Here is a 16859-nt window from a genome sequence, read left to right on the forward strand (position 1 = left end):
GCATTGTATATAGGGTTAGGGTTACTCACGAACCCCAAAAGTGTCATGATATCTTTTGTAGCCGACTCTCTCACCTCTTTCTGAGGCAAGAATGAACTCCACACAGCTGAAGTGTTCCCCCCTCACGCTCCTCATGCACTCGGTCCATTTTCTGTCCCCGTTATTCACTGGTGTCTTTCCTTGTACAGCCCCTCCAAAGTCAGCTCTCTGACCACCAGCAGAGCCGTCTTCATTTCCAGGACCTTCCTGAGCTATTCCCGCCACGATAAGCCCAGCTGATGAGTTACTGGATGAACAGCGACACGGGTTGATAGAGCAATTTATAGACTTATCGACAAAAGTAAAATCCCTCCAGCAGAATGGGCGTGTCTTTGATTCACTGATGAGATTTCACGCAGCCCTTTCAAAAGTATGCTGAGGCGACGGAGTGTAAAATGGCTACTAATATCAACTCCAAGCCAACAACACCAGGGTGCGACGGTTTAAGAAAGAAGCCAAAAGATGCCGAGAGCAAGAGTGATTTGGAGGATAATCAGATATCGGACGAAGATTCCAATGACGAGACACCTAGCGGAAAGAGAAAGCTGATGTCATGAGGAAACAATAGATATAATACCATGTAACTATACCCATCTATCAATAGTACTCATTATTATGGTACCATGATCGACATGCCCGTCTACCTAGGTCATCCATATTGAGCGGGTTGAATCACCGACACTGCTTCTCTGATCGTCGGAAACAAGACCAAGCCTTTTCGTTCAGGGATAATGTAGATCCTGTTGTTTAGCTAGGAGCGAATGTACGAACACCCTCTCTGTTCCTTTACTTTACCAAGGACAGCGACGTGACGGATGATGGGTCTGAAAAGGATCCTTCGGCCCGTTCGACGGAGGAATTCTCCGGAAATTCTCCCGTCGCGAATGGGACCGGTAGGGATGCGTGGGTGACATGCCAGTCGATCATGCAATAAAATCGACCGTACCCTATCGAAGAAAGATATTGTTTCCTTGCGCAGAAGGTCTGATCGATCCTGTGTTTCCTGCAGTATTAATCGTAGTATGACCTGCAGTATTAGTATGATTATGTTCGCTGCGTCTCTTGGCCTGGTAGGTTCAAGATGATAGGTAGGTCCTGGTCAGTGAGCCCAGCTCTCTATAGATTGTGTAAGTGGGAGGATCATATTTGATAGTGTTGGGATTGTGGGGAGTTGACGATGCTTCATTTCCGTTAGGTTAGTCCCGTCTTCCCCTTTTGACTGGTACTAAGAGGCGAATGAGACAACAACAGCCCACTAAGCGGTATATTAATCCCTTTGTCTCCCCATCATCATCAATCCAACAAGAAAAGATAGCGTTGGGCAATTATGTTGGAAGGTGACTGAGATGACCCTGTTCCACAATACGTGCGGTTGAAACGAGGGCTATTGCAACACAGGGTCAGAGCATAACGAAAGCGGCAACCCTTCATGGTTGATATGGTGGTTGCGACATCGTCTCAGAGCGGAGTGAATCCATCCACTGGACTTCGTATCAGGGATAAAAGGCGCCCCTGAAACATTGGGATAGATCCAATTATGAGGTGTCGGGCAGTGGAGCCGTACGATGTTCAGGGATGAATAAAGAACTAAGCTATCCACCGAGAGTGCCCCAAGACGACATGACCTATATTTTCCAAGGACCTGGAAAAATCGGTACGGAGCACATCGTTTCTTGACTCGTTTGATTAGATTACTCTATTTTTGTTCGATTTTACTTTATTTATGTTTTAGTACGAGATAGTTCGTGGAAGGATTAGCCCTGTCAGGCAAATCAATATGCGAGTCGACGTAACTTGGATCTGCGCTTGTCCTGAGGCAGCGATGGTGTGTGGTTGATTGGGGGTCAGTAATCTCGAGTCAGTCGAAGCGTCTGGAAAAGTCTCATCTGTTGGGGACCCGTCCAGACCGAACCATCTGCAGGATTCCGGTGATGTACGAGCATTGATTCAGCCGGACAGGTACTCCGTATAGATCTCACCTACGGAATCATCCTATATGATTTGTCGCAGATGATGATGATGACGGTTGACGGAAGATGACAGGTAGAGAGATGGGGAGTACCTGCGTAATACGGATACTTACCATACGACGTACAGGGTAGGCGGTCAGTCCCAAGGGGGTAAAATGCTGCGGTGGAGCATGTACCATAGTAAGGAGTTACATCCATTTGGTTCCCTTCCATGCCGAGCCTTCCGTTTCGAGGGCGGCTAGTACGTACCGTCCCTGTCACTAGCCGGACTAGTAGGGTTCTGCCACTGATCCAGAAGGTATCGAAGTTACGGAACTTTACCCAGCGGGATTCGATCTATGGTTCATTCGGTCGGATCGTCTATCATACACTCATTATTACCTCGATCAACCTACCATTACTTACCTATCTTAACCCACCCCCCCCTCTCTCCCTCCTCTCTTGCATCTACACCTTTCATGATATTCTTTGTATCCGATTCCAGAAGCATGACTGAATCGCACTCGGAACCGGTTCATCTCCACGCTACTCCCCGTGTCGCGCATTTCTGCTCTTAACGGTGAACTGTCCTTGCCCCCCCCCGTTCCGCGAAGCGATCATTCCCGCGGAACTGATCGCCTTCGGGGGTTGATAGGGATTAACGAAAACTTTAGGGACCGTCAAAGTCGCACCCTCGCGATCGCCGTCAAGAGCTAACTCGATAATTCGACAAAATCGATATCGATGCTTACCTCCCTGTCGTCCCGCTTCGGTTTGACAACGGTTCGGCCCTCCTGAGCGCGAAAGCAACGATGACGCTCTTCAACCCGACCACCGTCCTCGTCGGATTCCTCCTGCTCTACCTCTCCTCGTTCCTCATCTTCGCTATCGTCCGCATCGCGACCGGAGTCTCCATCCAGCGCATTGGCTATTTCTCCCTCCGACGCATCGCTTACTCCCCCAAGGAAGGTGTGCACATCGAGCTACGTGGTCTCGGCCTCTCGCTACATCCCCCCTCGTTCGCCCAACCGACATGGCTGAGTCTTCGGTTTACCGATCTGAAGGTGACTTTGGATCGGTCCGCGCTGGAGAAGGGGAAGGAGAAGGAGAAGGAGAAGGAGAAAGACACCGCGGGCAAGACGGAGACGCCGCAGGAACCCCTGAGCCCCGGTGTGGGGAAACGTCGACCGGATGAGGGGGTTGACTCGTCGTCGCCGGCGCCGAGTAAGACGTGGAAGACGTTGAATAAGTTGAAGGAGTCCGTGAAGAAACTGCATCGGAAAATTCACTGGTTAAAGTTGGTGGATGTGGTCGCGGTCAATACAACCCTCAATTTCGTCGAGGCCGGTCAAATCCAGGTCGGGTCTCTCTCCTTGGCCGTCGACACGAGGCGGAAAATGGTCGATCGGGGAAAAGTGTTTCGTCGGAACAAGAACGCATCTGGGGAGCAGCCGCCGGCGGAATGGGTCCTCAATGTGCAGAACGTCCTCCTTTCGGTCGATGGGGGCGAGCCGACCGAATTGTTGGACAATATTGGGGTGAACGTCCACGGGATCCTCCACAGAGACTTCGAGGGGTTGCGCGATGTCTCGATCGCGTTCAAGATTGGGAGAATGCACATTCCCTACGACGACCTGATGACTGTGATGCAGCGGATTAAAAAGTTCCGGCAGGGCGGCACGAATGCGACACCGAACGACCTGGATCGCGAAACATATTTCGACGACTTCGTGGAGGAACTGGAAAGGCCCGGTAGCCGCGATGCGGAGATTGTGCAAACAGTCGCCGATTCCAAGGAATTCGCCAGTTCCCTGCTCCGTGGAGTGCAAGAGATCCAGGTTGCCTTGAGTTTCTTCCGGTTATCCCGCGCGATCCAACCCGCCTCTCCCAAGCAGAGCTCGGTGTATCTGAACGTCGTGTCCCATGAGCTAGGCCTCGACCTCCATCGCATGGATCAGCACAGCCCTGCTCATCGGATGTACTTCCAGCGGAATGATGTCGCTCATCAAGCTCTCCTGGCCGCCATCTCCCTCTCGGTCAGCCTCGATGATAGCTCCGGAGAAACCGATAACATCCTATATATTCCCATGGCCACGACGACTATCAAGACCACGCTCCCCTCCAAAACCATCAGCCATTTTGACGAAGTCAACCCGGAAGACAAGAACACGAACATCCTTTTCGCCAACTTGGTGGTCACGTCCCCATCGCTCGACCTGGAGCCGAGACATGTTTCCCGGCTTCTGGGGTTGGTCCAAGACAGAACGCAGTCGCCGCGGGGGAAGAAGAAGCAGAGGAATAACCACCGATTAATTTCTCGATTGCTTCCCAAAACTAACATCAAACTCTCGGTGCACGAGCCCGTCATCCGCTTCGTCCTCCCGATCTCCCCCGAATCCAAAAGCACATCCGAGGATTACAATCTACTCATCTCATCTATATCATCTATATCCCTCGACATAGAATCCTCCCACTCGTCAGAAGGGGGTGTTCATTATTCATTATCATCCATTTATCGGGTGGCTTCTCACAAACTATACTACCAAACGCCTTCGGGCATCAAACACAATCTTCTTACCACGGAGAACCTTGAAATCAAGATCCTACTCAGCGCATCGCCTGAAGTGTGCGTGATTGCTTCGGGATCCTTGAATACCTGCTCCGCTCACATGGTCAACGGGGAGGTCAACCATGGAATCCAGCAGGTCGTGGAACAGTTCAAATCGCAACTGGGCCCAAAGACGGGAGTACATCCGCCCGTTGAGGAAAGAAAACCGAGTTTCCTCAGACGGGTGCCCTCCTGGTTGCTTCGATTCCAGTTCGAAGCCACGAGTTGTAGTCTGGAGATCGCCGGGATTGACCCGAGCGTGTCGAAAGTCTCGCGTGGTGTTTCGTTGCAGCTTCAATCATGGACCGCAGACTACAGGGCGCAGAAAGTCGAACCGACGACCATCAGCATATCACGCAGGCGAACGCCAAGCCACTCGACCATCGGTGGAGATGAGTCTCCGTTCAGGTTTCCCCCAACGTCACCTCCGAAGCAGACCCCGCGCGGTGCTGCGGATGGACGGCGGCTGGCTTTCCATGCCCGTGTGTTCGAAGGCTTTGTTATCGAGTCAGACGACTACTTAGAACCAGAGCCCTTTTTCTCGCTTCCCAGGTTCGAAGTCGCGCTTAGTACGCTGAGTGATCGCGTCGGACCGATCTTCAACATCAACTCGGTCTTCAAAGGCATTTACCTACAGTATTCGCTTTATCGGTATTACTGTCTCGGCGTTGCGCTATCCGTGCTTCAAACGGCCTTCATGCACTACGCCACACCCGCGATGCCAGATCAGCCGCCACCCTCACAGGGGGGCTCAAAGGACTTCTCGTACCGCCCGCCCCCTCCCTCTCAGCGACGTGAGCTTGTCACCGTCGATGTGAGGGCCACTGTTGTTCAGCTCAAGACCTCTTTACCTGCAGACCCGCCAATGCTGTTCCAAGTATACGGATTTACCGCGGGCTCCCACCGCCTTTCCGCTCCCTTCCTGAGAGCCGGTTTGGTTCGGATCCACGCCGAGGCACCGAAGCTCAAAGGCGTGTGGGCGAGGATCGTGGGAATGACCAACGTGAAGGTTGATCTGCGGCGGCTGAAGTTGAAGCACGGTGCCAACCTTATCGAAGAGAAGTCCATTGACGTATGGGCCGATTTCATCCGGGTGGGCGTCCCTCACCACATGGTCATGCATCGTATTTTCGACAATTTGATCAACACCTCCAAAGCCCTCAAGCAACTTCACCATCGCCTCCAAAATCGCTCACCGGATTTCATCTCCGTACGAGAACCGGAGGAACCCAAGAAAGTCCCCAGGATATCAGTACGGAGCAAAGCCTTGCTTTTTGAACTGGAGGATGATGCATTTGAATGGAAGTTAGGTTGCATCTACCGGACTGGTCTTCTGGAACAGCGCCAGCGTCAGGCTCGCGAAGAGGCTTTCGAGCTCAAACTGCAAAAAGTCAGAGACTCAGGCCAGCGGCGCGCGTCATCTAGGTTACGGGCAAGGTCTAGCCACCGTACCCTTCGCAGTGAACGAGTCAGCCAAGAAACGAGAAGGAGCAAAAGCGCTGGGCCAACGCCGCGGAACGACACCAGCGACAAGAAACGTGGGAGAGGCAGGAAGCTCCGTTACGACACCGAAGGGGCTGCCTGCATTTCTTGCGACTCCAAGGTCTCCGACGAGGCTGCTTGGTATCGACTCCAGGAGCACAATGCTCGGGCGTGGAAACAGAAGATCGACTCTGCTTTGAAATTCCAGGGATCGGCGATCAAGGAAGTGAGACATTTGTTCGCTGGAGTCGACGAGCCTCCTGAGGATGTCGAGGAAACGGAGACGTTGCTTTCCATCCCGAATAGACCGGCTTTGCTGGGGGCGTTGATCAGTGATATTAACCTCGTCATTGACAAACCGTTCTTCCCCGTGGAGGAATACCCTGTTTTCCTCCATAAGATTGGGAAAGGGATGCCCATGGACATGAAGTATGGATTGCTTATTCCAATGAGCTTCAACCTCGATATGGGCGAAGCCCGAGTCACTTTGCGCGATTACCCCTTGGACTTAATCCATATCCCGGCTTTGCGTCCTGGGCAGTCCCCTAGGCTACCCAGCTGGTCGCTTCGAACCAACTTCGTGATCGGCGAGGAGTTCCGCGACTACAAGTCCGCGAGACAGGTCCAGCTGCAGTTAGTGCCACCCGGAGAGCTCCCAGATGGCACAGCAAGCCCACCGTTCGATATCAAGGTCTGGCGGTCCGTCTCCCCAGTGAAGACCTATTCCGACCCTACCATCGAGATCAACACCAGCCTCCCGACCAGTATTTCCTGGGGCATGTCATACCAGCCCGTGATCCAGGACATGATGAAGATCATCGAAGGCTTCACGAAGACGGAAATCGACCCGTCGGACCGGGTTGGCTTCTGGGACAAGATCAGGCTCAGCTTCCACTCTCGACTCAGGGTTGTATGGAAAGAGGACGGCGATGTCCATCTACGCCTGAAGGGCTCTCGCGACCCATACGTGGTGACCGGGTTCGGCGCTGGATTTGTCATCTGTTGGCGCAAGGATGTCAAATGGGACATCCATACCAGTGACGACCCGAAAGAACTCATGGCTGTCACCAGCGGTGAATTCGTCATGGCCATACCCGACTACAGCCACGAGGCCCGATACATGGCGGAGGCCACAACCCACGACATGGAGACCGCGTCATCGTCGAGCGACATGAAGAACGCAGCCCTCTTTAAGAAGGTTGTCATGAAACTGTCTGGGGACGTGAGGGTGGGTGCTGGACTGGTCTTCGAGCGCAATCTCAGCGAATCCGAGCGGTCATTCCTTTTTAAACCCCATTATGAGGTTGTTCTTCGGAATCCTCTCTACGTGGACCCTGCCGAAAGAGAGGTCTACGACGCCTACCGTGGCTTCCGGAGTAACCATATCCACTTGTCAGTTGCTGTTATCGCGCCCGAGAGCAGGAACTGGTGCGTGAATCATGTGCAGCCGTCTTCCAGCTACAACGCCATCCATCTGTCTCCCCGCTTCTTCACTCACTTCTTCAACTGGTGGTCGCTGTTCTCCGGTGTCATGTCGCTCCCAGTTCGCCAGGGACCGCTCTGGCCGGGTATTACGAAGACGAGCAAAAAGTTCAATCGACATCTCGCAACGGTGAAGTACAAGGTGCTCCTTGCCCCGCTCTTTGTGGCGCACATCTACAAACACAAGGACCGGGAAGACTATGCCGAAGACGTCGTCACAGCGACAGGATTGAAGGTCCGCCTGGACAGCCTGAAGCTCGATCTCCATCAAAGACGTGAACAGATCAAGACACTGGCCAAAGGACGTCTGAAGCAGACACAAGCGAGCGCTATGCGCATCAACCAGGCTCAACTGGACCTGCAGGCGGCAGACTTCAGGGCTGTCTCGGCAAGCATTGAAGGCACCAATTTCGATGATATTGAACAGAACAAGGACGACATCATATCATCATTCCAGCAACCCGTTGCATCTGTCGATCTGTCCAAGTTCACAATCCCCGATCAAAACCTGGACTGGGTCGACATGGATGATTTCGTGGAGTTGGACTGGATACTGCCCCAAGAGTCGAACCCTCGAACGCAGATCTTGCCGCTGGCTTTCACCCCGTGCTTTACCTACTTCCGTGAAACGGATCACGGTGGGATAATGCCGGACCAAACAGGCTACAGCACGTTTGGACACGAGCCCACTCACGACTGTGTCATGTCGGAGAATAACGAGCCTCGGCGGGTGCAGATGGAACTCATCAGGGACCGTCTTGCTACAGTCGAGGCCCAAATCCGGGATTGCGAGCGCACAGTTGGGGAGCAGGAACTCCGGATGGCGAGAGAGGCCGGCCACGACCCCGCGCTGAAACAGAAGCACGCCGACTACATGAGGCATTCCGAGTCTCTCACGAGAAGACGAGGCTTCCTCGTTGCTGGCCTCCAGCGTTTGGAGAGACAGCTGGCACGGGAGGAGAAGACACCCGCCGACAAAAACCCCGAATCCGTTGCGGCCGACAGCGCTTCTAGGACGGGCTTTGATTCGCCAGTTGAGGGCAGAGACGCTGATATGGACGGGTTCTACTCCTCTCCCAACGACGAATTCGCGAGCGACTTCAACAACCGTTTCATGCTGCACAATACCCAGTTCAAGTGGAACAACTCGCTCCGGAATATCATCTTGCGGTATAGTCACCAGGTGGGCCAGAGGCGCGGGTTCGTCTACTACATGTCTCGACGAGCGGTCAAGTTCATCTTGGACATCGTCGACGAGCAGAGCAAGAACCAGCGGAGACAGTCGAAGCTATTCCGCTCCGCGTCAAGGCGGCCTTCCGATTGCCGCGGTCTGGTCGACGATGACGACGACGACAGCGTCGAGGAGCGCATCGAGCAGCTGCTGAACGACGCCAAACGGTTTGTGAACGCGGAGGAGCTCGACGCAGAGGAGAAGAAGAAACAGGACAATTCGAGCTCCGACGGCTCCAGCGAGAACATCATGCCGGAATTCACGCCGCAAAACAGCTACCATCTGCGGCTCATCGCGCCTCAGATTCAGCTCCAGAGCGAGAAGAACCAGAAATCCGTCCTGCTTGTCGCTGCGAAGGGCATGCAGCTGCAGGTTGTGTCGATCATGGATAAGGAGCGTGTGTCTGACGATGTCAGCGGCCTGGTGCAGCGCCGATTCTCGCTCGACATGGACGGGGCCCAGTTCTTCGTCGCGACGCAGAAGAACTTGATGAATCATTTGCAGTTCTATGCTGGCAACAAATACGGCAACTCTCCCGGCTCCGCGTGGCCGCCTTGGCTGACGCTGGAAGCGATGTTTGATTTCGAATTGAATCCCTTCGGCTTCTCCCGGATTATTCAGAAGACGTCGGCCAGTTTGCGCTACGACAAGTACAATAACCTGCGTCTGAAGTATAATGAAGAGGTGGCCAAGGGGCAGACTGATCATCCCCACCTTCTCGATGGACAGGAGTCGCGAATGGACCAGATCAGCGTCGACTTCCCCCGCTTCCGCGCCATCTGCGACTCTGCGGAGTATTACTCGATGTACATCATTGTGCTTGACCTGCTGCTTTACCGCGAGCCGTTGGAGAAGGTCCGAAATGAGCGTCTCGAAAGGATCATGCTCACCTCCGATTTCAGCGATCTGAGAGGCGCGCCGGAGATGGTGTTCAAGTTGCAGGCGCGCATTCGGCAGCTCGAGGAGATCAAGGAGCATTTCCAGATCCACGCCAAATACTTGGATCGACAGGGCTGGGAGGATCGCTTGATGCTTGAAAAGGATCTTTCCCAGTGCGAGGATGAGCTGTTCTTCTTGATGAAGGCTATCACGACGTCTCAGCGGAAGATCGAGCCGACGATGGGCGGAGCGAATGGTGTTCTGCGCTGGAATATCTCCGCTAGTGAGATTGCCTGGCATTTGATGAAGGACGAGACGGAGCCGCTGGTCGAGTTCCAACTGCGGAATGCTGAGTATGACCGTACGGACAATAGCGATGGCTCGAATCACAATCTCGTGGCCGTCGAACGTCTCTACGGGTTGAATCTGCTCCCTGATGCCATTTATCCTCAGATTATTGTGCCGTATCTGGATCAGGCAAAGAATCTAGATGACCAAACCGACCACATGATCAAGGTGAAGTGGCACATGCAGGAAGCTGTCGCTGGGATTCCTGTGCTGGATGATTTCGAGGTGTCTCTCTTCCCTCTGAAAGTCCAGCTGGAGCGCGAGCTCGGCCAGAAAGTGTTCGAGTACATCTTCCCTAATGTGGGGACCGCTGCGTTCGAGAACGGAGGCTTCTCGCCATTCATGATCAAGAACGTGAAGCCCCTGGAGGATTCCGACGAGGAGGAGGATGGCAGTCCAGGCGAAGCTCCCAGTGCGCCGGAAAATAGCGACGTTTCGACCGACGATCTCCTGACAAAGGGGCCTGGCGCTATCGAACTCAGATTGCACCCTACGCTTTCATTGTCGGAAGAGGCGCGACCTCGGACCCAGGGCCGGCTGACTCAGTCGAGGGGTCTCGCGCTGACACCGCTTAACAAGGACAACAAGCAGTCTGACGGACTCCGTCGCCCGGCTACAAGCGGCGCGTTGTCGAAGAAGAAGTCGGGTGATAGTTTGCGGCTCTTGTCGAGACAGCAGGCTACGGAGAAACCCGCTGTCAATGGATCCACGCCTAAAGAGGCGGAAGAGAAGGGTAGAAAGTTTGCGCTCGCGAGGACCAACAAGGCAAGTAAGAGCAAGGAGGCAACGGACGATCTGTCGCAAATGATGTCTCGCGCTTCGAACTACATGACGCTCGCGCATGTCAAAGTCCACGACGTGGTGCTCTGTCTGAGCTACAAAGGCAAAGGCGACCACAATTTCGAAGACCTGCACGACTTCGTCTTCCGGCTGCCGGTCCTGGAGTACCGCAACAAAACATGGTCCAACCTGGATCTCGCCCTGCGATTAAAGAAAGACGTGATCAAGGCCCTCATCTCGCACGCGCCCGCAATCCTCGGCAACAAGTTCTCGCACCACCGTCCCAACAAGCAGCAGCAAAAGAAGCACCGCGAGATGGCAAACACGTTCCAGCTCCTTCATAACCCGGACAGCTCCGCCGCAACCATCTCCGACAAAAGCATGGTGAGCGCCGACTCCAACAGCGAATCCTTCGAGTCTCGATCCCAGCGGTCACAACGCTCAGACGTCCAGTCCGGAACCTTCCCTCTCGGACGCTCGAATTCCATGGGCTCCAGCATGCTCAGCACCCCTGAGTCCGGCCTGGCGTCGGATACTCGCTCCGCGAGTGAGGTTGATGCAGACGCTCGATGGGAACAGTCTCGTCGGTTTATCAACCCCACTAGTCGGCCGGTGACTTCGGGGCCGGCTATGCCGCGTACTCATACGACGAAATACTGGGATGGACCACCTGATGAGGGGTAAGTTTCTCTATATTGTGACCTCACTACCGGATTTATGCTAACCCCCGATCTAGTTCCAAGAGTACGTTCCGCAGCCTGGGCCGGAAACTGATGCCATCTCGAAAGTAAAAGCCTTTGCTACGAGAATTCCTACGCACAGTGTTGGCATTGATAGCCGTTGCTCAACGCCATCCAAAGGATGAGTTGAGCTGAATTCGCCCTCCGCATCGACATCTCTCTCCCCACTATACTTCTGGTATTGCTGTTTTTTGTTCGTTTCTTATATATATTTTTCTTTTTATTTATTTAACGAGATACCCCCTACCGCAGTGAGTGGGTTATAGAAGGAGTCAATTATTATTTTCTTTTCTTTCCCCCCTTACAATTGTTTTTTAATCCACCCTCGCCCGATATTTCCGAAGTTTCTATCTATCCCCTTCTTTGTATCATGTTTGCTCATCTTTTCGATTGTGATCTAGTCTATCTACATCTCGATCTTATCCATTCTACCCCTGTCTTGATAATTTATCTGTTTCTTCTTCTTTTCTGATCGTGTTTTTGAGGCTAATGTCTGCATTTATTTCTCGCGTTTGGCGTGTGCGTGCTCTACCTATATTTGTGTACACAGATTACCTGTTTCTTGCCTTTGGAAGGGCGGTCACAAACATAGCTCAAAGCATTGGGTGTATTGGTTGATTTACTGATTGGTTGGTTGGTTGAATTTGGGGGAAGGGGTACATGCACCTGCATTATACATCTGGATTGCAGTGGAATGGAATGGACTGGACATACTAGGACTAGGACGGGTTGATTTATAGGATAGGATAGATGGTGATTGTTTATTGAAGGGTATATATTTGTTTTACCGAATTTGTGCTTATCTTTGTGTAGATGTAGATGTAGATGTAGTGTTGTAGCTGGTCCGTCGTAAATTGCTGTATTCTGTTCCTGTTGTGGTGGATGCAGCTGGAGGAAGTAGTATTTCTTTGTCGTTCGTGTATCCCTAACGCCATCGAGGCATGTTGTCCATATTGACGTGTAACGTTTTTCTTTTTACGTGATTCTCCAGTACGTAGGATGGGTCCGACGGTTCAAATGGTTTCTTAGAGATTGAAGAGGATGGCGGAGGGAGAAAAACCCAAGCACGAGAAACACCGATGATCTCGACCCTCCCTTGAAAAGGCAAGGGTTGCGCTGAAACTCAAGGACGAGCTGTTCCGAGAAGAGCAGCGCGGGCGTTCTCACACAACCGCTCGATTTGCCTCCACCTAGAGAGCAGCATCGCGAGCCTCTCCTGCTCCCACTGTTCGGAGCCGAACTCGGGTGTGAATCCTGGGGAAGGTAGCTTAGACTGATCAAGCATAGTCTCTATGATGCCGATCGTAGTGGTGCATTCTTTGAGATAAGCCTCGATCCAGCCGTTGATGATGCGGGCGGTGGTGGGTGGGTTGGAGCCTGTCTTGTCGCGGAGGTGTTTCCTCCAGGGGTCTTTGCGCATGTATTTTAGACAGGCGACTGCTTGAACTATGGATGTTGGGCCTGCGGATGTTATTTCGTAGTTGCTTTGTTTTGGAAAAGATCATTGTTAGTATGGGAGGGAGGAGAGAAAAGGAAGAAGAAAAGTTAGGGAGGGAAGGGGGTACCCAAAGAGTTCTTGAGAGGCTAGTTCTGTCTTTTGTGATAATGTGAGCTCGCGGAAGATAATGTCGTCGAGGTAGATAGAGTCGGATTCGTTGTCGTCTAGGCAGAAGCCGTCTGTTTCTCTTGTCAGTGTTGGGCGGTTAGTGGGAAGGGATGTTGAGGGTTGGGACTCACATTCGACTAGTAGGAAGTCATTTGAGTGCGGTCCGTAGCTCATATACACTTCTTCGCCCTTTTCTGCGCAATTGTTTAGTTTATATAGCCCAGTAAAGAGTGAAAAGTTCGACTCATACCATGCTGCCTCGTCGCCCTAAACGTATACTTCTCCCCATCGAAACGAACATCGCAGGGCTTCAACAATCATCAGCCTGATCTTCACAACAATAAACAAAAACACCCAAAGCAAACACATACCGCATCATCCACATGATTAAAATAATCCGCAAAAGGAACCATCCCCACCGCATCATTCCAATCCTCAGGCTCCTCGCCCAGCGAAGAAACATAATAAAAGCTCCTCGAGTTGACAATGTGATAGTAATACGCGAACGCATCAGGATCAGTCCCAGGAAACGCGGAGACAACACACTCCCAAGAATTCCGGAAGCGCTTTTCCTGCTGCGGCAGCAGATTCTGGTACGTCGACTCGTAGTCCGCGCCTGCAGGCGTCTTGCGGAACGTGTTCCACCGGCCGGAGATGGACGGCGGGAGTAATGAGGGACCGGACCATGATGTGGAGCTGGATGTGCGCAGACGGTCCGGCCATAGGAGGGGGATGGTGTCTTGGAAGTCGCGGAAGGAGGGCCATACTTTGCGCCAGGGGTCGATGTCCTGTAGAGTGTCTTTGTCTGCGTGGGTGAGAAATGCGGCTAGAATTCCGTGGTTGGGTGTGTCTTTGGGGAATTGCTCTACGAATGATGAGGGAATGGAGTCCCTGGTTAGCATTGCTGTCCGGGGAATGCTGAGCATCACATCATTCTCCTAAAATCCTTAGTTAACATCTTTCCCCATCAATGGGTCTAGTCCCTTCTGAAACGAAGTTACCTATCGTGTTGCATACCTTGATCGTCCTGTTGGCGATCATGCCAAGACGTCGACCGGGGAAATGGGCCGGGGCGATGCCTTTGATCTGCACGCCTTTGGAGATAGCCCATTGCGTGAAGGCTTCGTGTTCATCTCCTAGGGAAGTGATTGCCATTTTGTGGTGATGGAGGGAGAGAGAGGTGCGAGAGATGGATGGCTGAGGCTACACAGCTGTGCTGTCGTTGTCCGAATTGGGGAAAGTGGATCGTCGGAAATGACATGCAGATATTGGCGGAGATGTCAAAGAACATCAACAAGATAAATAGTGCCCACAAAATACTACATGCATTTCGTTTTTGATAAGTCAATATATAAGGATCTATATGTAAGCTTATTTACCTCCAGTTCAGCTTTATAGGAAGAGGCGATTTTCAAAGCATATGATTAGTCTACAGTCACGTGACTAGAACTAGCCTTTGACATCGACAAGGTGCCTCAGGTATACATCCATGTGGTCTCTGATAAACTCTATAATTAGAGTTGACTTGATGGTTGTCAATATTTATTACTTCCCTATAATCTTGATTCTAATCTACTTGTAATACACACTACAAACTTTAGCCATGTCACGCCCGCTGTGAGCACACTCGGACCAATGGGAACGCCAATCCTGCTAGACGCTGAGGATAGGAATGCAAGTTGTATTGGGTATCAATATGGATCATAGTAAAGTACAGCGTGTATCTTAGCAGTCTACCCTCGAAAGCACCACAACACCTACGAGCTCAAAGTGCAAATAACAATAAAAAACAATAGTGTATCGATCGTGTAGGTCGTGCGTCTGTCATGGCTTTTGTTTTCTTCTGTCATCAACGTATCGTCAGGTCTACATCGGGGGTATTTAGGACGCGAACGCGGGTTAGGTAGCGGACTGTCCGTCGGACAGGGTGGATGGTTTCTCCCGCAACCACGGCAGGATGTGAGGAAAATGTTCCTGAACGGACTCGAAGCGCGTGCGAGCGCTGGTCGCGTTGACATCGTCGGTGAAAGGGATGCCGCCATGGGGACGATTCTCCTGCCACGTTTGCTTTTCGCGCCGTAGATCGCTCTGGACCCACGGGATCGTGATCAACGTCCAGACAATCGCCCAGACAATCGGGAGGGACCAGCCCAGCTGCACCATTTCCCCGTTAGTTGCGCTTAGATTTCTTGACACGGCGTGACATATCAACCCGAATTGGGGTGGTCGACAGGGGGATCACATACCGTGAATGCGACCGGCCGAGAGGTGGTAAAGACGAGCGCGGTGATGCCTCCCGCGCAGATGAGCGCTCCCCCGGTCCAGAAGAAGTTCATCTCTCGGAGCATCCGGCGAAAGTAAGGGCTGGACAAGTATCGGGTCCGAAGGGCGTAGCGGTAGATCTGACCCCCCGCGCCATCGACCGCGACCACATCCTCAATCATGACATACAGGGCGGTCGGCATGGTCGATCCTTTGGGAGTCGAGGAGATCCGGAAGGGGGCCTTGAAGCCGAAGAGGCGGAGAATATCGAGGGAGAGGTAGACCGCGCCGAAATAAAACATGACGGTCGGGAGGACCATGGCCACGAGTCGGACTGTTGCCATACCGTTAGCCAATGTATCGCGAATGACCAACAAAACAAGCCTCCTATATAATCTTACCGTGTGGTTCTTCCGCTACCGATCCTCTAGTGTCGTTAGCGCATCTGTCTATCCACGGCGTTTATTGCTACTTACACGACGAGCTCGACGGCGAGAATCAACCAGACGATGGTGAAGTTGATCTGAAAGAAGTCGAGCTACCACATTGTCACATCAGCACCACCGTTATGTGGAACCCAGACGGATTTGATCGCTTACCCATGACTTCCTTGCGTTCAAGGGCCGGGCTCGGGAGTCTTTGCGGAAGAGGTTATAGAGCCGGTAGAAGTATTCAAACACCGAGATGCCCCCCAACGACGCGGTCACGATTGAGAAGACTGCGGGAAAGCGACGATTAGCTGGGCGTCCAGTCGGATTGAACCAGCGATGATCGGCGACATACCTATATTGTGGGATAGGTCAGTGGCATACCAGAGGGCCCAATACAGGGCCAACGGTTGCGCCACGACATCGATGATGAACAAAATCCAGAAGATAGCAATGGATTTTTTGCGAGTGCGCAAGGTGTAGGGCAGGGGAGGCGGCTCCGGCGCATTTACCGCGGCCGTCGTCCGTCCTTCTTCCTCGTCCATGAGTATGGATGGCGATGTATAGTTACCGGGTTGGAAAACCGTGAAAGGTGAGAGACGATAGAGGTACAATTAGCGAGAAATCGTCAATTCATGATTTGGTTGCACTCGGCTGATAGTCAAACGTATTAGAGAAGGAAAGAAAAGAAGAAGAAAAATGGAAGGTTGAACACATCGACGATATTTTTCTTTGGTCTTGGTGGCAATGCAGCAAGTGTTGCCAATAATAATCAGGCCGGAAACAACGGGTCTCGGTCTGGCCTAAGGCTGTCTCAAGCCGGGCCTGAAATCGTGGGACAAGCGTGGCATGATGTAATCGCCTGATGATGTCATGCTGCTCCCAGCCTGCTTACGCTGGAATTCTTGTCCAACTTTCTTCAATGTTGTCAAGCTGAAACAGCCTTGTGCTCTCTATCCCTCTAGTAGATTAGGGATCAATGGTAGATTTACCCACAATTCAATTGACCGAGGAGTGTCATGTCG

General features: G+C 52.4%; 4 protein-coding genes across 4 annotated transcripts; 2 read left to right on the top strand and 2 right to left on the bottom strand.

Annotated features, from left to right (window-relative positions):
• The first annotated feature begins 9 nt into the window (after positions 1–9).
• Positions 10–646, top strand: P168DRAFT_289020 (uncharacterized protein). The gene is made up of 2 exons (XM_024836910.1): positions 10–340; positions 399–646. The coding sequence occupies exon 2, from the start codon at positions 435–437 to the stop codon at positions 594–596; it is 162 nt and encodes a 53-aa protein (XP_024694156.1). The 5' UTR covers positions 10–340; positions 399–434; the 3' UTR covers positions 597–646.
• Positions 647–2800: 2154 nt separating this feature from the next.
• On the top strand, positions 2801–11589 carry P168DRAFT_317084 (FMP27 family protein; the record flags this gene model as incomplete). The annotated part of the gene is made up of 2 exons (XM_024840073.1): positions 2801–11478; positions 11535–11589. The coding sequence occupies 2 exons, from the start codon at positions 2801–2803 to the stop codon at positions 11587–11589; spliced, it is 8733 nt and encodes a 2910-aa protein (XP_024694157.1).
• A 589-nt stretch (positions 11590–12178) lies between these two features.
• On the bottom strand, positions 12179–14471 carry P168DRAFT_325906 (ribosomal N-lysine methyltransferase). Its single transcript, XM_024841062.1, has 6 exons — positions 14162–14471; positions 13516–14082; positions 13395–13452; positions 13276–13338; positions 13104–13215; positions 12179–13022 (listed from the first exon to the last, which is right to left on the bottom strand). Exons 1-6 carry the CDS (start codon positions 14297–14299, stop codon positions 12662–12664), a joined length of 1299 nt encoding a protein of 432 aa, XP_024694158.1. The 5' UTR covers positions 14300–14471; the 3' UTR covers positions 12179–12661.
• Positions 14472–15043: 572 nt separating this feature from the next.
• Positions 15044–16379, bottom strand: P168DRAFT_233669 (uncharacterized protein; the record flags this gene model as incomplete). The annotated part of the gene is made up of 6 exons (XM_024833380.1): positions 15044–15298; positions 15391–15740; positions 15808–15833; positions 15883–15944; positions 16006–16124; positions 16190–16379. The coding sequence occupies 6 exons, from the start codon at positions 16377–16379 to the stop codon at positions 15044–15046; spliced, it is 1002 nt and encodes a 333-aa protein (XP_024694159.1).
• Between the last annotated feature and the right edge of the window lie 480 nt (positions 16380–16859).

Source organism: Aspergillus campestris (genome assembly GCF_002847485.1).
Source record: "Aspergillus campestris IBT 28561 chromosome Unknown P168scaffold_4, whole genome shotgun sequence".
NCBI lineage: Eukaryota > Fungi > Ascomycota > Eurotiomycetes > Eurotiales > Aspergillaceae > Aspergillus > Aspergillus campestris.